Source organism: Lepus europaeus, chromosome 20 (assembly GCF_033115175.1).
Source record: "Lepus europaeus isolate LE1 chromosome 20, mLepTim1.pri, whole genome shotgun sequence".
Lineage (NCBI taxonomy): Eukaryota > Metazoa > Chordata > Mammalia > Lagomorpha > Leporidae > Lepus > Lepus europaeus.
Window position 1 is genome coordinate 35,716,087 of NC_084846.1, and position 26,041 is coordinate 35,742,127.

Consider the following 26,041-nt stretch of genomic DNA (forward strand, 5'->3'; position numbering starts at 1 on the left):
CAGCTCAGGGCCTGGTGATCACAGAGAGGTGGAGAATTAATCTTGAGATTGGGCTCGTGGTTGGAGCAAGCGCAGAGTAATTGGCACTCAATCAGAAAAAAATACATATATGAGGGATCTTCCAAAAGGTCATGGTTAATGCATGTTATAAAAAATCATGCATGTGGCCAGCGCTGTGGCTTAACAGGCTAATCCTCCACCTTGCGGCGCCAGCACACCGGGTTCTAGTCCCGGTTGGAGCGCCGGATTCTATCCCGGTTGCCCCTCTTCCAGGACAGCTCTCTGCTATGGCCCGGGAAGGCAGTGGAGGATTACCCAAGTGCTTGGGCCCCCCTGCACCTGCATGGGAGACCAGGAGAAGCACCTGGCTCCTGGCTTCGGATCAGCATGATGCGCCAGCCACAGCGGCCATTGGAGGGTGAACCAATGGCAAAAAGGAAGACCTTTCTCTCTGTCTCTCTCTCTCACTATCCACTCTGCCTGTCAAATAAATAAATAAATAAATAAAAATAAATCATGCATGGATTTAAAAATGTTTTGTACAAAAGGAAACTCATCTTTTAATGCCATTTTTCATGTTATTATTATTATTTTTATTTCAAGAAGGAGAAACAACCAGGACTGGACTGGGCTGAAGCTGGGAGCTGAACACTCAATCCAGATTTCCCAAATGGGTGTCAGGAACCCAATTACTTGAGCCATCACCCATGCCTCCCAGGGTCTGCATTGGCAAGAAGCTGGATTGGCAGTTGGAACTGGGAACTGAACTCAGGCACTCCAATATGGAACATGGGCATCTTAACCAGTGTCTTTACTGTTGGCCAAATGCCGACTCCTCCTTGAACAACAAAGAGTGACAGACACACACTGAGTGGGAAGAGAGGAACCTTACATGTGTGGGTTCTGAGCAGGACTGAGCCAGGCTGAAGTCTAAAACCAGGAACTCTATTCCCAAGTACTTGGGCCATTATCCGTTCCTTTCCCAGGTACATTAGCAGAGTTGGATCAGAAGAGGGCTCGAGTCAGCGCTCTGGTAGGATACCAGCCCTGCAAGCGCTGCACCATAACGCCAGCTCCTTCCACAGCTTTTTAAGTGCCCTCCTATCATTTTTTAAGAAAGAAAATAGTATTTATCCTATGCAGGGGCAACTGGAGAGATGCCCACAGCCATCCTGGAGGCTGCTGCCCAGACACTGATGTCCCTTAGCACTTTTGCATGATAGGTTAATAATCTTTCCAAATGACCTGCACTTGGGAATACCTTAGTCAAGACAAAAAGTGGCCCTTATTCTCTACCCCTAACTTTTATTTGGCCCTGTCTGCAGCAGCTGTTTCCTACAGCGGTGGAGACAAATTTCTTTGAGGAAATCAAGAAATATGGGCCTTAGGAATTCAGGAATATGGGGCAGGCACTGTTGCACAATGAGTTAAGATACCACTTGGGATGCCCAAGTACTTGGGGTCCTGTCACCTATATGGATGACCTGGATGGAGTTCCTGACTCCTGGCTTCAGCCTGGCCATCTTGGCTATTGTGGGCATTTAGTAAACCAGCAGAAGGAAGCTCTCTTTTTCTGTCACTCTGCTTTTCAAATAAAGAAATCTTAAAAAAAAAAAAAAAAAAGCACAACTTCAGAAAAGAGGGACTCTTGCTGAGCTGAGTGCCGCCTGGGCACTCCCATTCCCCCCGTGGCTAAGGAGGGCGTTCAGTTTCCTGTGCCCTTGCAGAGGCCCGAGTCTGTCTGCAAGGACAAGCTCAGCTGGCCCCACTCCAGGATGCTGTGGCAACACTTGCTTGTATTTACATGGTGGCTATGGGTTATAGCTCTGCCAGCAAGGCTGTGAGTACTAATTAAGGAGCCAAATATAGGGTGGAGTTGCCATATAAAACGTTTCTGAATTACATCTTGTACCCAATGTCTGTACTGCCACGTGAGGCAGCTTGGACTGATAGGAAAGGGTGTTGGCATCTGTATTGAGATCCCCTAACTAAACTCTGGGCTCTCCCTGTGAACTCAGCCATTGGCAGCTGATGTGGGATTATTTTATAGAACACGTACCTGCATTCGATGTCTGGCCCTGGCTCCTGACTTCAGCTTCCTATGAATATAGAAAGACTGGGCTCCTGCCATTCCATGTGACAGATCTGGGCTCATTCTCAGCCCCTGCTGTTGCGGGCATGTGGGGAGTGAATCCACAAATGGGCGCTGTCTCCACCTCTCAAGTCATTTTAAAAAATGAAACAGATCCCTTGTGATTTGTGTTTTCTTCATGGCATCTGTCATACTTAGAACAGCTTACTCTGCTTCTCCTCTGTCTCAACTGCTAGGAAAGGGAGCTAACGAGGGCAGGATGCACGTGTGACTTGAAACTGTTGTTTCCCTAGAACCTAGCACACTCCAGGGGCTTGTTGAATGTCTTCATGTAAGCCTCACTTCAGGTCAACACCCCACTTTACAGATGAAGAAAATAAGGTTTAGAAAAGTCAGAAACTCGCCGGCGCCGTGGCTTAACAGGCTAATCCTCCGCCTTGTGGCGCCAGCACACCGGGTTCTAGTCCTGGTTGGGGCGCCGGACTCTATCCCCGTTGCTCCTCTTCCAGGCCAGCTCTCTGCTGTGGCCCGGGAGTGCGGTGGAGAATGGCCCAAGTCCTTGGGCCCTGCACCCGCATGGGAGACCAGGAGAAGCTCCTGGCTTCGGATCAGCACGAAGCGCCGGCCGCAGCGGCCATTGGAGGGTGAACCAACGGCAAAAAGGAAGACCTTTCTCTCTGTCTCTCTCTCACTATCCACTCTGCCTGTCAAAAAAATAAATAAATAAAAATAAAAAGTCAGAAACTCACCCCCAAGTCACAGAATCAAAGACTCGCACACCGGTGTGACTGGCTTTGGAGCCTGTGCCCTTTACCTCACGTACTTTTTATCTCCCCTCTCCAGCTTGTACTGACACACCAGACTACACCCAAAACACAGCACTGTTGTTGAACATGGGGTAACAAAGAGGACCAGTCACTGAAGATCATGTTTACCTTTTCCTCGCTGACTCTCCACAGGGTACATGAAAGAGAAAGCTGAGCTTCAAGGTAGTTAAACAAACCTTTGGTAAAATTCTGTGTGGATGTCTATTAAATACACCATGGGAGGCAGATTCTTGTGAAATCATCCTGGAACAAACTACTATCACTTTGGTTTTTTCCCTCCCGTTTCATCAAAATTGTCAGTTCTAGTACTCAAAACTGCTTTACCTCAAAAAGTAAAATTTAAAGTTGACTAAAACCACTGGCTAATGCAACTTTGTAGGAAGTGATAATTACCATACCACTCCTCATTGGGACTACAAAAGATCCTTCCATTTCTTTGATTTAACCAAATACTGAGACATATATCTAGTAAGACAAACTTATTTAAAAAGTTCATGGAAAATGGAATTAGAAGGTTTATTCTGGTAGAAAAAATTCTGAAATTCATGCAGCTTTTTTACACTGTGCACTTTCTATGAACTTTTTTTTTTTTTTGGACAGGCAGAGTGGACAGTGAGAGAGAGAGAGACAGAAAGGTCTTCCTTTTCCGTTGGTTCACCCCCCAATGGCCACTGCAGCTGGCGTACCATGCTGATCCGAAGCCAGGAGCCAGGTGCTTTCCCTGGTCTCCCATGCGGGTGCAGGGGCCCAAGGACTTGGGCCATTCTCCACCGCACTCCCGGGCCACAGCAGAGAGCTGGCCTGGAAGAGGAGCAACCAGGACAGAATCCGGCACCCCGACAGGAACTAGAACCCAGGGTGCTGGCACTGCAGGCGGAGGATTAGCCTATTGAGCCGTGGCGCCGGCCTCTATGAACTTTTGAAAATCCCTTGCAGCTAGTCATTACTTCTGTGGCTAGGTACTAGTGAACAGAAATGAACACTTCTGTTTGTTCTCTGTGCATAAATCTGAAACGCATACAAAATGGAGATCTGCACACCTGGTCCTCGGGAACCTAAGCATATGACATTATCTTCACTTTATAGATAAGCAAAACAGGATGTGGATTAAGTAAGATCCTGGTATGGTGCCGATCATCATCCTGTAAAACACAAACCTGAAAGCCATACACCTATGTAACATCCCAAAAGATCAGAAACCCCAAATCACAATCCCAAAAGATTAAAATCTTGAATGTCACAATCCTGTGAATAGAGATTACAGGGGCCCAAGTCTGAAGAAGGGACCAGCTCCACGATACACCAACAATGAAAAACTTCCATGTGCAAGTTTGCCATTCGTCTGTATTAGCATTCCTTCCAGGGGATGAAATTCCAGGAGTGTTTTTGGGTGTTTTGAGAGGCAGAGAAGTACACAGAGAGGTACCATCCTCTGGTTCACTTCCATAATATCCACAATGGCTCCCAGCCAAGCAGCTGAGAAGCCAGGAACTCCTGGTGGGAAGCAGGAACCCAACTACTTGAGCAGCCACTGCTGCCTCCCAGAGCCTGCATTCGTGGGAAGCTGGAGTTTGGTGAAGGAGCTCGGAACTGACCCTAGGCACCCAGGGCTGGGACACACGTCTTAACCACAAGGCCAAACGCCTTGTGCTTCCAAGAGTTTTCATGAATTAAAGTTGCATTTGCCTTCAGAAGCCAGGAAGTGACTAATTGGTTTGAAAATAATTCTATGCATGGTAGGATAAAACACACAATTGTGTTGCTGTTGATCACCTACATTGTATCTGCCGAATCTGTGGTCTTAGGAAATTGCATGCAGAACATTTCTGAATGGCCAGTGCAACACAGAAGCATGACACAAAAAGAAATCATTATGGGAAGCTCATGCTGGTGTATATAGAATGAGAAAGTCTCAGAGCAGTGCCACATACAAAATGTCTTCTCCAAGGAGAACCACGACCTAAAGAAAAAGCAACTATTCATAAATATGCAAGACATCAAAACACAGCTGATGATGGTTGAAGTCTGCCAGCTATAATAGAACCACCAAGCAACTGCTCACAATCTATGCCTTCAATACACATTCTCCTGTATCGACCTTTCTTTCTTAATTTTATCCTCCCCACTCTTTAGAGCTCCCAGGTGCTGTTCCACTCCCCAAATACCTGCAATGGCCCTGGGGTCAAGTCAGGCCCCGCGCAACCTGGGAGCCAGGAACTCACTTCATTGTCTCCCACACAGATGGTAGGAACCCAATTTCTGTAGCTACCACTGCTACCTCCAAGGGTCTACATCAGCAGAGAGCTGGAGTCAGGAGCCAGAGCTGGGAGTCATATCCCAATATGGCAGCCAGCTGTTTTAACTGCTAGAATAAACACCTGCTCCCTCAGCTCATTTCTTTCTTTTTTTTTTTCTTTTCTTTCTTTCTTTTTTTTTTGACAGGCAGAGTGGACAGTGAGAGAGAGAGACAGACAGAAAGGTCTTCCTTTGCTGTTGGTTCACCCTCCAATGGCCGCTGCGGCCGGCGTGCTGTGGCCGGCGCACCGCGCTGATCCGAAGGCAGGAGCCAGGTGCTTCTCCTGGTCTCCCATGCAGGTGCAGGGCCCAAGCACTTGGGCCATCCTCCACTGTATTCCCGAGCCATAGCAGAAAGCTGGCCTGGAAGAGGGGCAACCGGGACAGAATCCGGTGCCCTGACTGGGACTAGAACCTGGTGTGCCAGTGCTGCTAGGCGGAGGATTAGCCTGTTGAGCCATGGCGCCGGCCATCTTTTTTTTTTTTTTTTTTTTTTTGACAGGCAGAGTGGATAGTGAGAGACAGAGAGAAAGGTCTTCCTTTTTGCCATTGGTTCACCCTCCAATGGCCGCTGTGCCCAACGCATCGTGCTGATCCGAAGCCAGGAGCCAGGCGCTTCTCCCGGTCTCCCATGCGGGTGTAGGGCCCAAGCACTTGGGCCATCCTCCACTGCCTTCCCGGGCCATAGCAGAGAGCTGGCCTGGAAGAGGGGACACTGGGATAGAATCCGGCGCCCCAACCGGGACTAGAACCCGGTGTGCCCGCGCCGCAAGGCGGAGGATTAGTCTGTTAAGCCACGGCGCCGGCCTCCATCATTTCTTTCTTAAAGTCTTTATTTTTAAAAGGCAGACACAACACAGAGAGAAAGATTGATTTTCCTTTCGTCCACTGTTGCACTCCCACAAATGCCTGAACAGCCAGCAACTCCACTGGGGTTCCCACATGGGTGGCCAGAATCCAAGGAAGTGCGCTGTCATCTGCCGGCTCCTGGGGTGTGGGATCAGCAGGAAACTACTCTGGAAGCAGAGTGGGCAGGGTACTCTGATATGGGATAAAGTGTCCTAAGTGGAGACAACCACTGAGCCCAGTGCTCATCCCCACAGCCCATGGCTTAATGACTACAGTAAACTGCTCTGAACACCACACTTGAATACAAACACGTCGCTCTAGAGGCAATGAAATGTGATATGACCACTAGTGTATAGTGAAAGAGGCAAGAGAAAGGGCCTTGTACAGAGTGCATGTTCTCAGAGCAATCATTTTAGAGAGGTGTCTGAACCAGTAGTCTTAGTAGGGGGCTGGGCCCTGACTAGACTGCAGGTCATAACATCAGTATTCTTTCCATTTATACCATGCAGTATGCTTATTTGTAAAAGCATATTATGGCCGGCGCCGTGGCTCAACAGGCTAATCCTCCGCCTTGCAGTGCCGGCACACCAGGTTCTAGTCCCGGTTAGGGTGCCACATTCTATCCCGGTTGCCCCTCTTCCAGGCCAGCTCTCTGCTGTGGCCAGGGAGTGCAGAGGAGGATGGCCCAAGTGCTTGGGCCCTGTACCCCATTGGAGACCAGGATAAGCACCTGGCTCCTGTCTTCAGTGCGGTGCGCCGGCCGCAGCGTGCTGGCCATGGCGGCCATTGGAGGGTGAACCAACGGCAAAGGAAGACCTTTCTCTCTCTCTCTGTCCACTCTGTCAAAAAAAAAAAAAAAAAAAAAAAAAGGCCGGCGCCGTGGCTTAACAGGCTAATCCTCCGCCTTGGAGCGCCGGCACATGGGGTTCTAGTCCTGGTTAGGGTGCTGGATTCTATCCCAGTTGCCCCTCTTCCAGGCCAGCTCTCTGCTATGGCTCGGGAAGGCAGTGGAGGATGGCCCAAGTCCTTGGGCCCTGCACCCGCATGGGAGACCAGGAGAAGCACCTGGCTCCTGGCTTCGGATCGGCGAGATGCGCCGGCCGCAGCGGCCATTGGAGGGTGAACCAACGGCAAAAAGGAATACCTTTCTCTCTGTCTCTCTATCTACTCTGCCTGTCAAAAAAAAAAAAAAAAAAAAAAAAAAGCATATTATAAACTCTGGAAAACAGCCAGTAAGACAAGCTCTGACAGCAATACTGTATTAAAGAGTACTGCTCTCGGCTGGCGCCACAGCTCAATAGGCTAATCCTCCGCCTGCGGTGGTACCCTGGGTTCTAGTCCTTGGGCCCTGCACCCACATGGGAGACCAGGGAAAGCACCTGGCTTCTGGCTTCGGATCAGCACGGTGTGCCAGCCGCAGCAGCTATTGGAGGGTGAAACAATGGAAAAGGAAGATCTTTCTCTCTGTCTCTCTCACAGTCCACTCTGGCTGTCCAAAAAAAAAAAAAAAAAAAAAAATTGCTCTCAACATGAGATCAGGGATTCACAACTGGTTTTATCCATGTGAAAAAGTCCCTCAGGTAATTCTGATACTCTTATACCATATGCTATGTGCTTTCACGTAAGTTTACTTTTGAGTTTGATTCTGGAACTAGCTAAGCAGGATGTAGTCTGCCTTTTGCTATTGTACTTTTGTTGTGTTGTTTATTTCAATGAAAGGAGAAACAGTGGTGCAAGATAAGGATGGGCAGCTCCAGGGGGAAAATTTTTCTTTTTTTCTTTTTTTATGGGACCCTGCCTGCCTGCCACATCTGACTGGACCAGGACTGCTTACCACAGTGGATGGTGAGAACCAATCAGATCATGCTTTGTGTGGCTCACAGCTCAGGTGCCACAAGCAAACCAGTTAGTTGCCCACAGCATCTGGAGTTTGAGGATTAAAAGTCAGGGTCAAATGCATCACAGTGGCAAGTCTAAATCTGTGAAAACCAATTATGTAGCAGCAGCAGCAGCAGCAGCAGCAGCAGCAGCAGGCATTAGAAATGAGGAAGCCAGACTGTAGGGAGAAATGTTGGTTCCCATCTTTGCATGACTCAGTTTCAGTCCCCATGAGACCCAGCTATGGTTTCCTGCCCGCTGTCTCTGTCTCTAAAACTTCTAGAATTAAAATATTCTGTCTTACTGATGTTTTTCATGGGGGAAAATAATGTTCACAGGGTTCAGTATTTTCTGAACAGCAGATTAAATTTTCCCAACAAATATCTTCTTATTCTTAGCCTTATAGTATAGAATTCTGAGACTCTTCAGTCTAAACAGCCACTACAACAAACACATTAGCATTCACGTTTCAAGGAAGGTCAGAACGAGGGAAGGAAGAACCATGGCAGGTGCTCAGGGAACACATGCTGCAGAAGGGAACACAGAGTCTGGGGAGTAGAATTATAAAAGCTTTTCTGTTCATGTTTATTATCAGTGCCCCAACAGAGAACATTTTGTAATGATCAGTGACAGGTGGACACCACAGAGTTTTCAGGTACTACGTGCACTCTTCTCTGGTAAATACGGAGTTTCCTCAGCCCACGTAACCAAATAGCACACAACCCCAGGAGATGGTGACAGTATCAGCGCAATGTTTCCAAATTATAAAAATGACAACACTTAAAATCATGCACATCATTTCACCATTTCATACAACTTCTACAAACTTTCCTGATGTAAAAGACTCCTCAAAAACTGTATCACAACACTGAACTACAAAATTTGCTTTTGAAAATCAGGCGTTATTTTTCTAATTTTGGCTTTAAATTTTTTTTCTTTTAATTTATTTTAAAAAAATGGTGAGGAGTGTATTGAGAAGATGGAGATAAACGATTTTCCAGTTGATGGATTGAATATGTCTGAAAAATACTTCCATTATGAGAAGGGAAGACTTCAAGAGCAAGAGAATATTATAAATACGAGTCTTTGAGCAAGATGAACAGGTGAACAGATCTTGCATAAATTGCTCCCAGGAGAGAGGTCTTCTTGAAGAATGCTTGTTTATAGAATCTTCTGTAAAATAGAGTTGGCTAACTCCAATGATTCCTCTTTTACTAAAACAATATCATAAGAGTCCATGTACTTTTCTAAAAGTTCATCCACCTAATCAATAGGACAAAAAATAAAATTAACATGCAAGGAGAAAAAAGCAAATAATTTCATTATGAATCTCACCGTTACGTTTTATGTGTTAGGCAAAATTCATTTTCATAAAACCTTTGAGATCTAAAACTATTTTTAAAACTTTTAACACTCATTGATTGACAAATAAATTTTTCCACATGGTAACTTTTCTCCTCAAATGATTTCCCTCCGGTCCAGTGGTTCTCAATGGGGGTGATTCGGTCCCAGGAACATCTGACAAAGTCTAGAGACATTTCTGATTCTCAAGACCAGGCAGTGCTACCCAGCATCTAGCACCTCCTTTAGAAGCCACAACCTCCCTTCCCACAAAACTTATAGCATGCATCTATGCTTATCAACTCCTTATGCTTATCAACACCCAGGTGAAAGGGTCAAACAACTACTTTCTCAGGCACCTCTGGCAACAATTACCTATAAAGTATCATCCTGATTTCTTCTTAAAAGAAAATGACATTATAGATCTCTGTACTTACTCTGTCATTTAGATATCCAATTTTCAGAATGTGTTCAACATTGGCTACTCCATCTGCCATTCTTAAGTCTCCTTGGGAGTCTCCCAGCAGAATTATGTTGCTGTTGTCTTTTAGTTGACTAAAATACTCTGTATTCTTCAAGGCACCATCATGTTTGTTAAATACATGAATTAGTTCTCCTTTAAATCCTTTCAGCATACCCTATTAAAAATATAAATGTTTTGAAATACTAAGTTTCAAAAATTCTGTTTGTTGGGATTTTCATATTTTGGAGTTCTTAATAGATGTCACTATTATTTCATTGTACTTATAAATCTACCTTTGATACTAGAAATCTCAAAGCCTTGAGGTCCATCACATTCATATAGTTAAAAAGGGTTCTGAGAAGTAATTATTCTGTAGTGACTATTTTTTTTTAAAGATTTATCTATTGATTTGAAAGGCAGAGAGTTAGAGAGAGGCAGAAGTGGAGAGAGAAATCTTCTATCCCCTGGTTCACTCCCCAAATGGCTGCAATAGCTGGATCTGCACTGATCTAAAGCCAGGAGCCAGGAGCTTCTCTGGGTCTCCCATGCAGGTGCAGGGGCCCAAGGATTTGAACCGAACCATCTTCTACTGCTTTCCCAGGCCATAGCAGAGAGCTGGACTGGAAGAGGGGCAGCTGGGACTTGAATCGGTGCCCATATGGGATGCCGGTATCGCATGCAGTGGCTTTACCCACTACGCCACAGCACTGGGCCCTGTAGTGGCTATTTTAAATGGTAAAACCTAAGGTGAAAATTCCATCTTCACTTTTCATTCTCTTCCTAATGAAAACATTCCATTTTATTTATTTCATAGAATACTGTTCTGTGAACCTTATTCAAATAATTCTTCTAATTTACTCTTTTTCTACCTATGAGTGTTGTCTTCAGAGTTACTACATTAAATTACTTTAAATGAAGTTTTACTAACACTTTAGTGTTAGTCTATAGCTTTAGCAATGAAAGCTTAACAAAGGTATATTTACTCTCTATATGGATATAGAGGTGGGCATTTAGCCTAGTAGTTAAGATGCCAGTTAAGACACCTGAGACCCACACTGGAGTGCGTGTGTTTGATTGTTGGAGCTGGCTCCTTTCTGCTCCTGGAGACCTTGGAAAGCAGCAGCAATGGCTCACATAGCTGGGATCCTGTCACCCAAGGAAGGGATTGAATTTCTGGCTCCCAGCTTCAGCCCTGGCCATTTCAGGCATTGAGGAAGTGAACCAGTGGATGGGAGCATGCTCTCTCATTTTTTCTCAAATAATAAATTTTTAAAAATGTTTTATTTATTTTACAGGCAGAGTGACAGAGGGGAAGAAACAGAGAGAGAGAGAGAGAGAGAGAGAGAGAGATACCTTCCATCTGGTGCTTCACTCCCCAGATGCCTGCAAAAATCAACTTGACCTAATTTAATGAATAGACATTAAGAACAAATAACCAATGAATTTGCATAATTATTTTCAGACTTTAAAACTTAATTCTGAGGAATGATTTGATATTCTTACGTTCTCATCAAAATCCATGAAGTTGGACACGACTTTGACATTTGGATGATAAACACCAGCTTGACGGATAACTTCCTCTAATACATCTCCAATACCAGCTGAAAATATGAACACGGGAATACTGTGTTGTTGGAGCTTATCAAAGAAATCCTCATATCCTTCTCTGCAAGATGGAAGAACAAATATTGTTAAAGAATAAGCTTTTTCTCCTTTAAATTTACAAGTAAAAAAAAAAAATCAAAATATTTCTACCTATTCTATGACTCACTGATATTCTTGTACCAAAATACTAACCTGATTATCTAGGATGGTACTTAAACAACAGTTAAATCTTCCTTTTAATCAGTTCTAATAGTGCAAACTTGGATGTTTTTAGAATCACAAAGAACATGTATATAAGCCTATGGCTTACAACTCACACCACCTAAACACAATGATTAAATCACATCTGGGAAAGCCCGTTCGGGGTGAGCTGGGAGACCACTTGCCTGCCATCCTGCTCGTCTACTCCCCCGGTGCTTGGAAGAGCAGTGCAGCCGGAACTTGGCTGCATCCTCTTTACTTCTGGTATCTCCCCCTCCTAAGCTCTTACAACCTGTTCTTCCCTTTTTACTCTTCCTGGACTATAGGTTAAATAAAGCTGCTCCTGCCTACAAAGGAATGAGATATTTAGTCATACTCTTTCTGACAATGTAATGCTTTCTTCCTTAGAAGTAATCACCTTATAATAAATCATCACCCAAAAGAATAAAAAAAAAATCTGCCTAATGAGTTGAAAATGTTAAGAGTTAATAAGTAGTATTGAACTTAAGATTAAAGCTCTTATAATTCATACATTATAAATATTGTAAGAATGAATTAAAACATATTCATCTTTCCTAGAAATAGTTTTCGAAGTTTGAGATTTCAAAATGTAGATTCATGCAGATTTAGAAATAAGGCACTGGACTAAAACCTCTTCAAGTTGATTGTAAGCACTCATATCTGATGTCTTTCAGAAGTATTTCGCAGGTGGGAGTCTAGCACAGCAGTTAAGATGCCACTTGTGACACCCACACCCCGTAACAGTGTGCGTAGGTTCAAGTCCTGGCCCTGCTTCCAATTCCAGATCCTTGTTAATGCCTTCTCTGGGAGGCACAGGTAATGGCTGAAGTAGCTGGTTCCCTGCATCCCACAAGGGAGACCCAGAATGAGTTTTAGACTTCTGGCTTCAGCCTGGCCCAGCACCAGCTATGTACGTGGGGAGTGGCCCAGCAAATGGAAAAGCTCTGTCTCTACCTCTCTCTCCTTTTCAAATAAAAACTAATAAAAAAATTCAAAAGTATTTTGCTAAAAAATTTCCAAATGGCTTTGATTTCAAGTTACTCTTGAAATTAATCTGGAGAAAGGAAATATAAATTGGTACTTAACTCCCACACAGCTCTTACTGTCTACACCAAGACCTACCATGTCATTCTAAATTTTTTACCTCACTGCTATCCATTTTCTGACAGGTGGTATATTTTGGATATACAATATTATTACAGCTAAAAACACAAAACTGAATACATATATAATAATTCAATTCTGTAGAAAATAACAACAAAAACTAGAAACTTACTTAAGCATAACATCAGATTCTGCCACAATTTCTTTAAGTTTACCTTTTGGTATACCTTGTTCAACAAGCAAACCATGCGATTTAGTATACCTGGAATTTATGACCAAAGAGGGGGAAAAAGAATATCCATTAAAACATAACAAGACTATTATCATTGTTATAAAACATTCTTTAGTGTGAGAAAATGAGTTTCATTCGTCATATTTGGCTTTAACTTTACCACCTACATAAGAACATATACCCCAGGCATCTCGAGATGGGATGCGCATGTTCTCACTGCATTTCCCAGTGCTCCCAAACTCAGGCTTTGCGTAAAAATGTTAACAAGGTAATGAAAGGAAACGGCTGTTACGCCTTCCTTCAGTCTACAGTAAGAATTCAATGCGAGCTAAGGAGACATAATCATTTCTCTGACTGCAATAAGAATTAATATGAAACCATTACTTCCATCTGTAGTTTGCATTTTCATGACATGACTAAGTACAGCAGAGGCTGCTTAGTGAGCAACAGAGAAAGTCCTTGGTATCGAACGTGTCGTATTCAGATTAGCTTGCTTTATAATTATGTAAAAATATGTGTAATCACAGCATCTCAGTATAATGGGTCTTGAAAATCTCTCACCTTTACAACTATGCAATCAGCAACCCCTTTCCCCCAAATAATCTGACTTTTCACCTAGTCCCTAAAAATTTCCCCACAATATTCCCAAATGCCTCCCCTCTCTGCGTCAGTTTCTATCAGGCCAGTGAACTCAATCTCCCAGGGATGTTCCTCCGTTGTCAGTGTGGCCTTCTTGGAAAACTGCATTTTGATTAATGCAACAAACACCACAAGTGTATACCTGGTAACCATGTCATTTGCTTAGGTCCAAGTAAGCTCAGGCTCTAGATCCTAAGTTCTTTATTTTTAACTACAGTGCAGGATTTTTAACTTAATCTCACTGAACTTCATCTTGAATAAACTAAAACAGATTCTAGACTGTTAGAAATTCTGTTATATTGAATTCATTGTCCTAACTTATGACTATATTTGTATATAATAAACCATCAGTGGTAACTATAATGTTTGATTAGCTTTCTAATTCTCCCACCACTCAATACACACTTACCATTCTACCATATAAGGGTACTTTTCTTCCACAGTAAGAACCGGATCAACTTCAATAGGATAATATTGTTCCCTTAGTTGCACCAGCTAGAAAGAAACGAATAATTTAATCATGACAATTACAGATTGATCTGCTTAAGTTTATAGAAAGCAGAACAATGTAAACAAGTATTCTCCATGAACTGCTTTATAGGTAAAGATTAAAATTGAAGAGATAGTTGTTGATCTTAGTTTATGTGTAACTAAATGTAACTGCAAAAAGTTATCTTTGTTTCATAAAACACTTTCAGGTCAGCAATTTAGTGAAAGCACTAATCAAATTATCACTACAGAAAAGTTTTAATTTTCATATAAAAGTATTAAATTCGATTCACAGTTTGAGCCTTTGTTAAGCTATACATAGACACTAACTCAACCAAAATACTGAAGCAATTTCCTGATCAATTTAAGAGAGCACAAACTATAAAATCTAAGTATTTTAAAAATAATTCTCCAGGCCGGCGCCGCGGCTCACTAGGCTAATCCTCCACCTTGTGGCGCTGGCACACCGGGTTCTAGTCCCAGTCGGGGCACCGATCCTTTCCCGGTTGCCCCTATTCCAGGCCAGCTCTCTGCTGTGGCCAGGGAGTGCAGTGGAGGATGGCCCAAGTGCTTGGGCCCTGCACCCCATGGGAGACCAGGAGAAGCACCTGGCTCCTGCCATCAGATCGGTGCGGTGCGCCGGCCGCAGCGCACCTACCGCGGCGGCCATTGGAGGGTGAACCAATGGCAAAAGGAAGACCTTTCTCTCTGTCTCTCTCTCACTGTCCACTCTGCCTGTCAAAAATTAAAAAAAAAAAAAATTCTCCAGTTAATGTAAGGAAATCACAACATTTTGGTAACTACTTTACATGAGTTTTGTTGTTCAAAAGTTACTGTTTTTTTTTTTTTTTTTTAAATTTCACTGGACAAATATTTACAAAGCATCTATTGCAAACTTTGCTGGAGAAAATTCGGGAGGGAGGCAGCAACAACTGCCCTTGTGTTATTCAAGTGTTGGGCAGGGGTGAGGAGGTGCACAGGTGTCAATCCAAGATTCCCACAGGTCGACGGAGATCACAGCTATGGAAAGTTCCCAGGGAGGAAAAGGACAGAATATTTACTGAGTGCTAACTCTGTGCCAGGCATGACTATATGCACTTTGCATTCTTGTTTATGTGAATGATCCTGAAGAAATTCTCAGATAAAAAAGTCTAATAAAATCTGTGCCTGGGATGAGTGTCAGTGCTTACCTTTTTCTGACATTCATCTGTAACCAGCTTACAGTTATCAATGATATCTAGAGAGAGAAAGAAAAAAAAACAGCAAATGAAATACCGTGATTAATCCTATCCCTACCATGAGCAACTTGTTACTCTCCTTTTAAGTAACATGTCAACTAGCATTGCTGATACAACGTGTAGTCTCAGTGATTTAATTCACATGGCATTGCTAGAGAAGCTAATGGCTTCAAAATCTGAGATGTAGGCCGGCACTGTGGCTCAACAGGCTAATCCTCTGCCTAGCAGCGCCGGCACACCGGGTTCTAGTCTTGCTCAGGGCGCCAGATTCTATCCCGGTTGCCCCTCTTCCAGGCCAGCTCTCTGCTATGGCCCAGGAAGGCAGTGGAGGATGGCCCAAGTGCTTGGGCCCTGCACCCCATGGGAGACCAGAAGCACCTGGCTCGTGCCTTCGGATCAGCGCGGTGCGCCGGCCGCGGCAGCCATTGGAGGGTGAACCAACGGAAAAGGAAGACCTTTCTCTCTGTCTCTCTCTCTCTCTCACTGTCCATTCTGCCTGTAAAAAAAAAAAAAAAAAAAAACCTGAGATGTAGCATTTGCTCACTTATACCACTGAGCTAGGCCGGCGCCGTGGCTTAACAGGCTAATCCTCTGCCTTGCGGTGCCGGCACACCGGGTTCTAGCCCCGATTGGGGCGCCGGATTCTATCCCGGTTGCCCCTCTTCCAGGCCAGCTCTCTGCTATGGCCTGGGAAGGCAGAGGAGGATGGCCCAAGTCCTTGGGCCCTGCATCCACATGGGAGACCAGGATAAGCATCTGGCTCCTGACTTCAGGTCAGCGAGATGCGCCAGCCGCAGCGGCCATTGGAGGGTGACCCAACGGCAAAAAAAGGAAGACCTTTCTCTCTGTCTCTCTCTCTCTCACTATCCACTCTGTCTGTCAAAAAAAAAAAAAATATATATATGTATGTATATATATATACACCACTGAGCTAGACAATTCAGTGTTTTCACATGCTGTGAATTATACGCTGGCTTGACATTTTCACCTCCCTTTTTAATAAAATAGGTGCAAGAAATACATACTTGGGTTATCTTCCACTGGTTTCCCAGGTGCATTAGCAGGGAGCTGGATCAGAAATGCCAGCTTGAACCTCTGCTTATATGAGATGCCAACATTGCAAGTAGTGGCTTAACCCACTGCACCACAATGCCAGCCCCAATAGCTTACTTTTAATTTATACACATGACACAAAAATTTAGCAATCTGGGGCCAGAGTGGCATAGCGAGTTAAGCTGCCACGTGTGCTGCCAGTATCTCATATGAGTGCTGGTTCAAGTCCTGGCTGCTTACTTCCAATCCAGCTCCCTGCTAATATGTGTTTGGTAAAGCAGTAGAAGATGGCCCACGTGCGTGGACCCCTGCACCCACATGGCAGTCCCAGAGACAGCTTCTGGTTCCTGGGTACAGTCTGACCCAGTCCTGGCCATTTTGCCCATTTGAGGAGTGAACCAGTGGATGGAAGATTTCTCTCTCTCTCTCTCTCTCTCTCCTCTCTCTCTCTCTCTGTGTGTGTGTTCCTCCCCTGGCCCACTGCCCCAAAAATCTGCCTTTCAACTAAATAAAAATAAACTGGCAATTTTCCTAGAAAACAGATTATTTAATAAATATTTTTTCTTTAGATTAACCCAAAGTTTAAAACTCATTTAAATATCTCCTGACTAATGAACATACATTTGGTAATAAATAGTTCAGAAGTCTCCATTCTCTTCGCTACCAGAACTATCCATGAAATAGCCAAATATGTGACACGTGGAAAAATAAATCCTCAAAATATAGTAAGAAAAAGCATATTCCCACACTTTCCATATCCAAAAAGAATTTTAAAAACCCAGATATCTTACAGGTGATACAAATAAAAGGATCTTAAAATACTTTAATTTTATTCTCACGAATTTCTTTAAAAATATCACACTTACTATGACAGGTTGGGCATCTTTTCCCTTTGTAAGAAAATCTACTTAGTGTCATATCAAAGTCAGTTATTATCTGTAAGAAAAGGGAGAAAGACATTATGTAAACACAGCCACAATGGCGACAATTTGTGTGTGTTATGCAAATGCATTTTGTGAGCTCTCTGGGCACAGCATTGTGCTTAGTCCCTTATCCCTACTGTAGGTCATCATCCCAATGCTGCTCATATAAAAGGTCCTGGACATGACCTTAACCAAAAGGTGCTATCTTAAGTGCTCTAACGTCACCAAATAAAATCTGATTAATCAATATGTGAATTCACAATTGCAGGTGACATGTTATTCTCTCTAGAGATAAGGCATTACGTAATTTCAGCCAACTTGGTCAATGTACAAAAGTACAGCGGAAGCAATTTAATTATATGAAGCTCTTTGTTAGTGACACTGCTTTATGCTGGCTTTGAGTTGCTTATTTAATATAGTATAATATACCAATGCAAGAACGAGTACAGAAACAGTCTGCCAGCTCAAGAGAGTGAATTAAAATACTATTTTTTCACAAATGTTTAACAAAAGGAATGATTTCTTTATTATGCAGCTTGTTGGTTTAATTTACATTTAAAATGTTCCTTTAAAAAAGAATTATTTTAACTCAATTATTCTTTAATAAGGTTACATTTTAATTCAATTATTATTTACTAAATTCAAATATGGAAGAACAACTTGAAACTGTACTTCTAAGTATTATTATTAGATTTTATCAAAACAGAAGATGAGTTTCCTTGAACTGTAAAAATTAAAGGTGGGGGGAGTTGGCGTTGTAGTGTAATGGCGTAGTGAGTAAAGCTGCGGTCTGCAACACCAGCACCCATGTTGGCACTGGTTCAAGTCCTGGATGCTCCACTTCCAATCTAGCTCTCTGCTAATGGCCTGGGAAAAGCAGTAAGAGATTGCCTAAGTGTCTGGGCTTCTGCCACTCATGTGGGAGACTCAGAAGAAGCTCCTGGCTCTCCTGGCTTTGGCCTGGCCCAGCGCTGGCTATTGCGACCATATGGGGAATGAACCAGCAGACGGAAGATCTCACTGGCTCTCTCTGTAACTCGACTTTCAAATTAATAAATAAATAAATCTTTAAAAAAAAAAAGGTTGACAATAAAGACCTGGTGGCACTTATTCACCTGAAGTTTGGCAGCTCCTCCTTTGATAAGACCACAAATAATTTCTTCTACTCTTTCAGGATTCTTGATGCGAACTGAATCTTTCTGGAATTCAGGCATCTAGAAAGCAAAAAGAAATTAGCATTTTTAAGTCTCTTTCCTCAAGTTCCCTTGATACTGAACATATGCTTGTATCATTTAAAGATAACAAAAATACTGAAACATTATTTTTTAAAAGCAAGTCAGTATAAAAATGACCATTTACACATATAAATATTTCAAAGTACATCAGTAGTTTTCACCAGAGACAAAGATGAAACTACATTTGTGATTCATTCACTGTATAAGAAAGTGTAACTTCTGATTATAAAAGTAATGTTTGGGGCCAGTACTGGGGCTCAATGGGGTAGATTGCTGCCTGTGATACTGAATCCCATATGAGCATAGGTTCGAGTCCTGGCTGCTGACTTCTGATCCAACTCTCTGCTAATGGCCTGGAAAAGTGAGGAAGATGGCCCAGATGCTTGGACCCCTGCCATCCATGTGGGTCACCCAGATGGAGTTCCAGGTTCCTGGCTTCTGTTTAGCCCTGGCCTGGCTATTGAGGCCATTTGGGAAGTGAAGCAGTGGAGCAAAGATCTCTCTGTCCCTCTTTGTAATGCTGCTTTTCAAATAAATAAATCTAAAAAAATTTTAAAAATGATGCTTACTTACAGAAATAATAGAACATAAAAAAAGAAACTGCCTGGAGTTCTACCCATCAAAGACAAACAAGTAAACATTTTCATTTCTTTTCCATTAGTCCATTTCTCTGATTACAAATATACATGAATATGCAAATAGTTTTAAGTCATTCTCATTATATACTTTTACACCTGGCCTTTCCAAATTAACATTATTATACATATATATCATTATAACATGCTTTCAACAGGATTCATTAATCAAAATAAAATCCCAAAATTGAACAGAGAACAATATTTGAACTTCATTTCTTCTAAGAATCTTTCTCCTTAAGACATTCATACTAAATCCCATATGGGCACTGGTTCGAGTCCCGGATGCTTCTCTTCTGATCTAGCTCTCTCCTGTGGCCTAGGAAAGCGGTGGAAGATGGCCCAAGTGCTTCGGCACCTGCACCTGCATGGGAGACCCTGAAGAAGCTCCTGGCTCCTGGCTTCGGATCAGCCCAGCTCCAGTCATTATGGCCATGTGGGAAGTGAACCATCGGATGGAAGATCTTTCTCTCCATCTCTCCCTCTCTGTTCTATCTGTAACTCTACCTCTTAAATAAATAAATAATCTTTTTAAAATATTTCTGAGTGTAAAAAAAACCAAATATCTCCCCCCCAAAGTTTATATTTAATTTATTTAAATAAACATTTAAATATTTTGATTTAAATATTTAAATAATTGAAATGTTTAAATAACTGAAATATTTAATATGTTGAAAAGTTGCTTTGGCCAGCGCTGTGGCTCAATAGGCTAATTCTCCGCCTGTGGCACCGGCACACGGGGTTCTAGTCCTGGTCGGGGCTCCGGATTCTGTTCCGGTTGCCCCTCTTCCAGGCCAGCTCTCTGCTGATGCCCGGGAAGGCAGTGGAGGATGGCCCAAGTCCTTGGGCCCTGCACCTGCATGGGAGACCAGTGGAAGCACTGGCTCCTGGCTTCGGATCAGCGTGATGTGCCAGCCGCAGCGGCCACGTGGGGGGTGAACCAACGGAAAAAGGAAGACCTTTCTCTCTGTCTCTCTCTCTCACTGTCCACTGTGCCTGTCAAAAAAAAAAAAAGTTGCTTTAAGATCTTTGTTTCTCTTTACTGTATTATATCCCAAATAACTTATTCAATGTAACTGGCTTACATTTTAAGATAAATATCTTTAAAATTAAGAGATCTACTGAAAAATATTAGACCACCTGGGCTTAGGCTGTTAGCAGACTGGTTTATGAAGATTTCAGGTCTGTATGACAATTTAATGGTAAGCGTTTGTTCTTCTTTCTAACCTACCAAAAGTGGAAGGAAATGGAGTTGGTTCATCTGACAAGTAAATTTTGTTCTCGCTTCAAGCCTTAATTGGCAGATACATAGCAATCAGCATATGCTTGATTCAGTAACTAACCATTATCGTGAAAAAAACATAGGATGTATGTCACCAACTGTTTCCACCAAGAGTAAATCACACTCTCAAGTTTCAAATAATGGACAAGAAAACAGCATCAAGACCACTTCAAAACAGGCTGGCTTCTGCTAGGCCAACAAGAAGACTGGTTTATTCGAAACCACTGTGGAATAAAGAGAACAGCGGCTGGAGGCACTGGTAGCCCCGCTTCTTGGAAACACGCAACTGTTGTTTTCAGGTAAATAAGTGGTGAACACCCAAACAGCACTGGAGTGAAATAACTGATAACACATGTTGTGTGTACCATCACAACAGGTAGAGGAAGAAGTCTGAGAAACACAAGAATGGTCATTATATAGTGTTGTGCACTTCTTTCCTTATACACACACACACACACACAGTGTCATTGAAGTCCACGAGAGATACTTCTCAGGAACACAGGATATGGGTCATGTTCCTCAGCTATGTTAAAATGTAGCTACAGGGCCGGTGCCATGGCTCAACAGGCTAATCCTCCGCCTTGCGGTGCTGGCACACCAGGTTCTAGTCCCGGTCGGGGCGCCGGATTCTGTCCTGGTTGCTCCTCTTCCAGTCCAGCTCTCTGTTGTGGCCTGGGAAGGCAGTGGAGGATGGCCCAGGTCCTTGGGCCCTGCACCCCATGGGAGACCAGGAGAAGCACCTGACTCCTGCCTTGGGATCAGCGCGGTGCGCTGGCCGCAGCGTGCCAACCGCAGCGGCCATTGGAGGGTGAACCAACAGCAAAAAGGAAGACCTTTCTCTCTGTCTCTCTCTCTCTCACTGTCCACTCTGCCTGTCAAAAAAACAAAAACAAAAACAAAAAAAATGCAGCTACAAAACAGAAACAAAGACGTTTTTATGAAACATGTCAAGGAGCATCAGGACAGAACACTGAGAGGCACAAGGCAGGAGAGTGATGAGACACGGCACATCCTTCTGTTAGCTCCTTCCATCCGGGTTCTTCTTGGACAAAAGAAGACCTGGCTTGGTGGCACACAGAATAATACTTCAAGTTGAAAGGATAAACTATTTTGAACTATCTGAAAACTTATTGATTTGATAATTATAATTTTATAGAAAATAAATAAGGGTCTAAAAATTTCCATCATTTGTGGTAAAATGAAAACAAACATTTTAGAAGGCCTTAATGTAAGCTGTTAGGCAAGGAGTAAAGCCTTCCTGACAAGAGTCAGGGTGTGTTAGTCGATTGGAGCCTAATCTAAATCTTCACGAAAGAGGATTAAGACCTAAAATACTTTATTCTGACTGATGTTTAATAATATTTTGTTTGCACAGATGAACTCATTAGCCTACACCCACATCCAAAGAGCAAAAATTTCTAAGGAAGGTGATTTCAAAAGTATGTCATTTTATTCACAACTCAATAGCAGTATTAGATTGTCTGATATTATGTCGATACATTGGGATAAGATAAAAATGAGTATCTTCATGATACAGTCACCAAATTTCTGTGTTGATATTGCCAATCAATAATGTCTCAGTCTAATTATTATCCTAATCACCAGGATAAGATTATGACAACTTCAAAGTTTAATCATATTTATATTTTAAAAATATAACATTAACTTTTGACTTAAAATAATATACACATGTATTCTTTTTATAAAGAATTATTTTTTCAAAAAAAGGTTTATTTTAGGTATTTGAAAGGCACTATGACAGAGAGGGAGATCTTCCATCCATTGCTTCATTCCCCAAATGGCTATGATGGCTAGGGCTGGGCCAGGCTGAATCCAGAAGCCTGGAACTCCATCTGGATCTCCCCTGTGGATGGTAGAGGCCCAAGGACTTGGGCCATCATCTGCTGCCTCCCAGCTGGCCCCCTCTTTGTTTTTAATTACCTTAATATTATTCTGCATTTTCTGGAAATGATCCATATAACATTAGTTTAAATCACTTAAGAATCTCAGTCCGGGGGGCCGGTGCTGTGACGCAGCGGGTTAAAGCCCATATGGGCGCCAGTTCTAGTCCCAGCTGCTCCTCTTCCAATCCAGCTCTCTGCTGTGGCCTAGGATAGCAGTAGAAGATGGCCCAAAACCTTGGGCCCCTGCGGCCATCTGGGGAGCGAACTAGTGGATGGAAGACCTCTCTGTCTCTACCTCTCTCTGTAACTCTTTCAAATAAATAAAATAAATCTTAAAAAAAAAAAAAGAATCTCAGTCAGATATTTTCAGGGATATATCTTCCCTTTTTCACATTTGGTACAGGCAAAAAAACCTTAATACTGTACTGGTACCAAGGTGTGGGTACTACAGTGAAACTAAACATGAGTCTTGGGTATAGCAGTTAAGACACTGCTTGGGATGCCTGCCTTCTGTACTGCATGTCTGGTTTCAAGCCCTAGTTCCATTTTAGATCCAGCTACCTGTTAATGTGTACCCTGGAAGGCAGCAGATGATGGCTCAAGTACCTGGGTCCCTGTCACCCACATAGAAGACCTAAATTGACCTAAATTTGGCCTGGCCCAACCCTAGCCTTTGCAGGCATTTGGGGAGTGAACCAGCAGATGGGAGATTGCTTTCTGCCTTTTAAGTAAATTTGAAAAATAATAAAAAACTTCACTTATTTACAAAAAAAAAAAAAAAGGTTATAGCTTTAAAGCCATCTATTCAGGCTGTTACATTTATCCACACACAGAGATGATTTCATAGTTTATTAGGAACATTTTGCATTATTAAATTATTACTGATAACCAGCTCCCCTGCCTACCACATATTTGGCCTGTCTCCACATTAAGGCAGCATAGGCCAAATTCTTTTATTCAGTCACTCACCATATTTAGTCATTAGGAGTAAGGCACTGCATTAAGTAGCTCTGTAAGAGATACACACACTCGAAGTGCATACTCTCTGATGTGCATTGCAATATGGGAACCCAAATAAGTAATACATTACCAAGATGTAGAGTTAAAATATGAAGAGGACCAGGAACAGAAGAAACAGATTACTTCTACTGGAGCTAATGGAGGAAGAGCCATCTGAGCTAGGCTTTGGAAGAGACACAGCATTTGGAAATGCTGAGGTTGGGAAAGAGTCCAAGTGCAGGGTCTAACAGAAACAGCTCTGTTTGTCTGGAATTTAAGTGTACTCACATTCTGTGAAGGACCTGTTTGGAGCCGGGTCATATAAAATTAAGAATAACATCCTAAGGAGTCCTCAACATAAAACATAGAGATCAACATTTTTAGAAAAGGAAACTCAAGGGCCAACGTGTGGTGCAGCAGGTTAAGCTGCTGTCTGTTCTACTGCCAGTTCAGCTCCTTGATGATCCTCCTGGGAAAGAAGATGAAGATGGCCCAAGTGCTTGGGCCCCTGCACCCATGTGGGAGACCCAGATAGAGTTACAGGCTCCTGGCTTTGCCAGCCCCAGCCATTATGGCATATTGGGGAGTAAACCAGCAGATGAAAATTTCTCTTTCTTTCTCCTTCTCTGTAACTCTTTCAAATAAATAAATAATTTTTTTTTTTTCTTTTTTGACAGGCAGAGTGGATAGTGAGAGAGAGAAACAGAGAGAAAGGTCTTCCTTTTTGCTGTTGGTTCACCCTCCAATGGCCGCTGCGGCTGGCGCATTGTGCTGATCCGAAGGCAGGAGCCAGGCGCTTCTCCTGGTCTCCCATGGGGTGCAGGGCCCAAGCACTTGGGCCATCCTCCACTGCCTTCCCGGGCCACAGCAGAGAGCTGGCCTGGAAGAGGGGCAACCGGGATAGAATCCGGCGCCCCGACCGGGACTAGAACCCGGTGTGCCGGCGCTACAAGGCGGAGGATTAGCCTGTTAAGCCACGGTGCCAGCCAAATAATTCTTTTTTTAAAGAAAGGAAACTCAAGGTAAAAAAGGAAAATCAAAACCCCATAACCATCTTTCAGTTTGTTTTCTTTCAGTCTAAACAATTGTGGGTTGTGTCTACTGCTATTTGCTTCTAGAAGGAAGCACGTGCTGAATGGTTCTTTTTTTTTTTTTTTTTGACAGGCAGAGTGGACAGTGAGAGAGAGACAGAGAGAAAGGTCTTGCTTTTTGCCATTGGTTCACCCTTCAATGGCCGCCATGGCCAGCACATTGTGCTGATCCAAAGCCAGGAGCCAGGTGCTTCTCCTGGTCTCCCATGGGGTGCAGGGCCCAAGCACTTGGGCCATCCTCCACTGCACTCCTGGGCCACAGCAGAGAGCTGGACTGGAAGAGGAGCAACCGGGACAGAATCCGGCGCCCTGAGCGGGACTAGAACCCGGTGTGCTGGCGCCGCAGGCGGAGGATTAGCCTATTGAGTCGCAGTGCCGGCGGCTAAATGGTTCTAAGTCCCAGGTAACAACAAATTTATAGTATTTTCCTGTTTCAGTTTTAAAAAAATCAGCTCAGGGGCCAGCACCGTGGCTCACTTGGTTAATCCTCCGCCTGTGGCACCAGCATCCCATATAGGTGCTGTTTCTAGTCCCGGTTGCTCCTCTTCCAGTCCAGCTCTCTGCTGTGGCCCAGGAGGGCAGTGGAGGATGGCCCAAGTGCTTGGGCCCCTGTACCAGCATGGGAGACCAGGAGAAACACCTGGCTCCTGGCTTCGGATCGGCACAGCGCTGGCTATAGCGGCCATTTGGGGAGTGAACCAATGGAAGGAAGACCTTTTTCTCTGTCTCTCTATGACTCTACCTGTCAAATAAAAAAAAAAAAATCAGCTCAAACAAGAAAATATGCTTTAGATTAGTTTAAATCTGTGAATCAGCTATATATGCTCAACCCAATGATTGAAATGACAATCATGCAATGTATGCAAAGATTATGTCCATGTTATGTTGAACCACATGAAACTGGCAATCTTAGGGAGTAAGTATTTGACCTGGCACTTCAGACGCTCATGTCCCACCCTGGAGTGCCTAGGTTTATTCTTGGTTACAAATCCTGATTCCAGCTTCCTACAAATGACACCTGGGGAGGCAACAGTGATGGCTCAAGTAGTTAGTTAGGTTCCTGCCACCCACATGACCCAGCCCTGGTGGCTGTGGCCATTTGGAAAATGAAGTAGCAGATGACAGCTCTATCTCCATCTCTCTGCCTCTCAAATGAATGAATAAAAATAAAATATAAAAGCTGGCTATATTGGACTAAATATGATATGTAAAAACAATTTCCTGTGTTCTAACCTAATAACAATAATCAAAATGATGACTTCACATCACTTTGAGTCAACTTTTACCTCCAATTGTATACTGGTGGGGGGAAGGTAAGTTTAACAAGAGATTTGTTAAGTGTGACAGAAAGTTTTTGCTTGCTAAGTTCTAATTTACAGGCTCAAGCAGAAAAGGAAAGAGACGCCGGCGCCGCGGCTCACTAGGCTAATCCTCCACCTTGCGGCACCGGCACACCGGGTTCTAGTCCCGGTCGGGGCACCGATCCTGTCCCGGTTGCCCCTCTTCCAGGCCAGCTCTCTGCTGTGGCCAGGGAGTGCAGTGGAGGATGGCCCAAGTACTTGGGCCCTGCACCCCATGGGAGACCAGGAGAAGCACCTGGCTCCTGCCATCGGATCAGCGCGGTGCGCCGGCCGCAGCGCGCCTA

The 26,041-nt window shown here is 43.5% G+C and overlaps 1 protein-coding gene across 3 annotated transcripts in view; it reads right to left on the minus strand.

Annotated features, from left to right (window-relative positions):
- Positions 1-8,497: 8,497 nt before the first annotated feature.
- Positions 8,498-26,041, minus strand: part of NT5C3A (5'-nucleotidase, cytosolic IIIA) — a 37,909-nt gene continuing 20,365 nt past the window's right edge. For all 3 annotated transcript variants that reach the window (XM_062178403.1, XM_062178405.1, XM_062178404.1), the window contains 8 exons: positions 18,366-18,464; positions 17,194-17,263; positions 15,227-15,273; positions 13,957-14,042; positions 12,849-12,938; positions 11,249-11,411; positions 9,720-9,920; positions 8,498-9,204 (listed from right to left, as the gene is read on the minus strand). In XM_062178403.1, the coding sequence (XP_062034387.1) occupies positions 9,103-9,204; positions 9,720-9,920; positions 11,249-11,411; positions 12,849-12,938; positions 13,957-14,042; positions 15,227-15,273; positions 17,194-17,263; positions 18,366-18,464 (858 nt within the window). In that variant the 3' untranslated portion in view covers positions 8,498-9,102. The remainder of the gene's footprint in view (positions 9,205-9,719; positions 9,921-11,248; positions 11,412-12,848; positions 12,939-13,956; positions 14,043-15,226; positions 15,274-17,193; positions 17,264-18,365; positions 18,465-26,041) is intronic.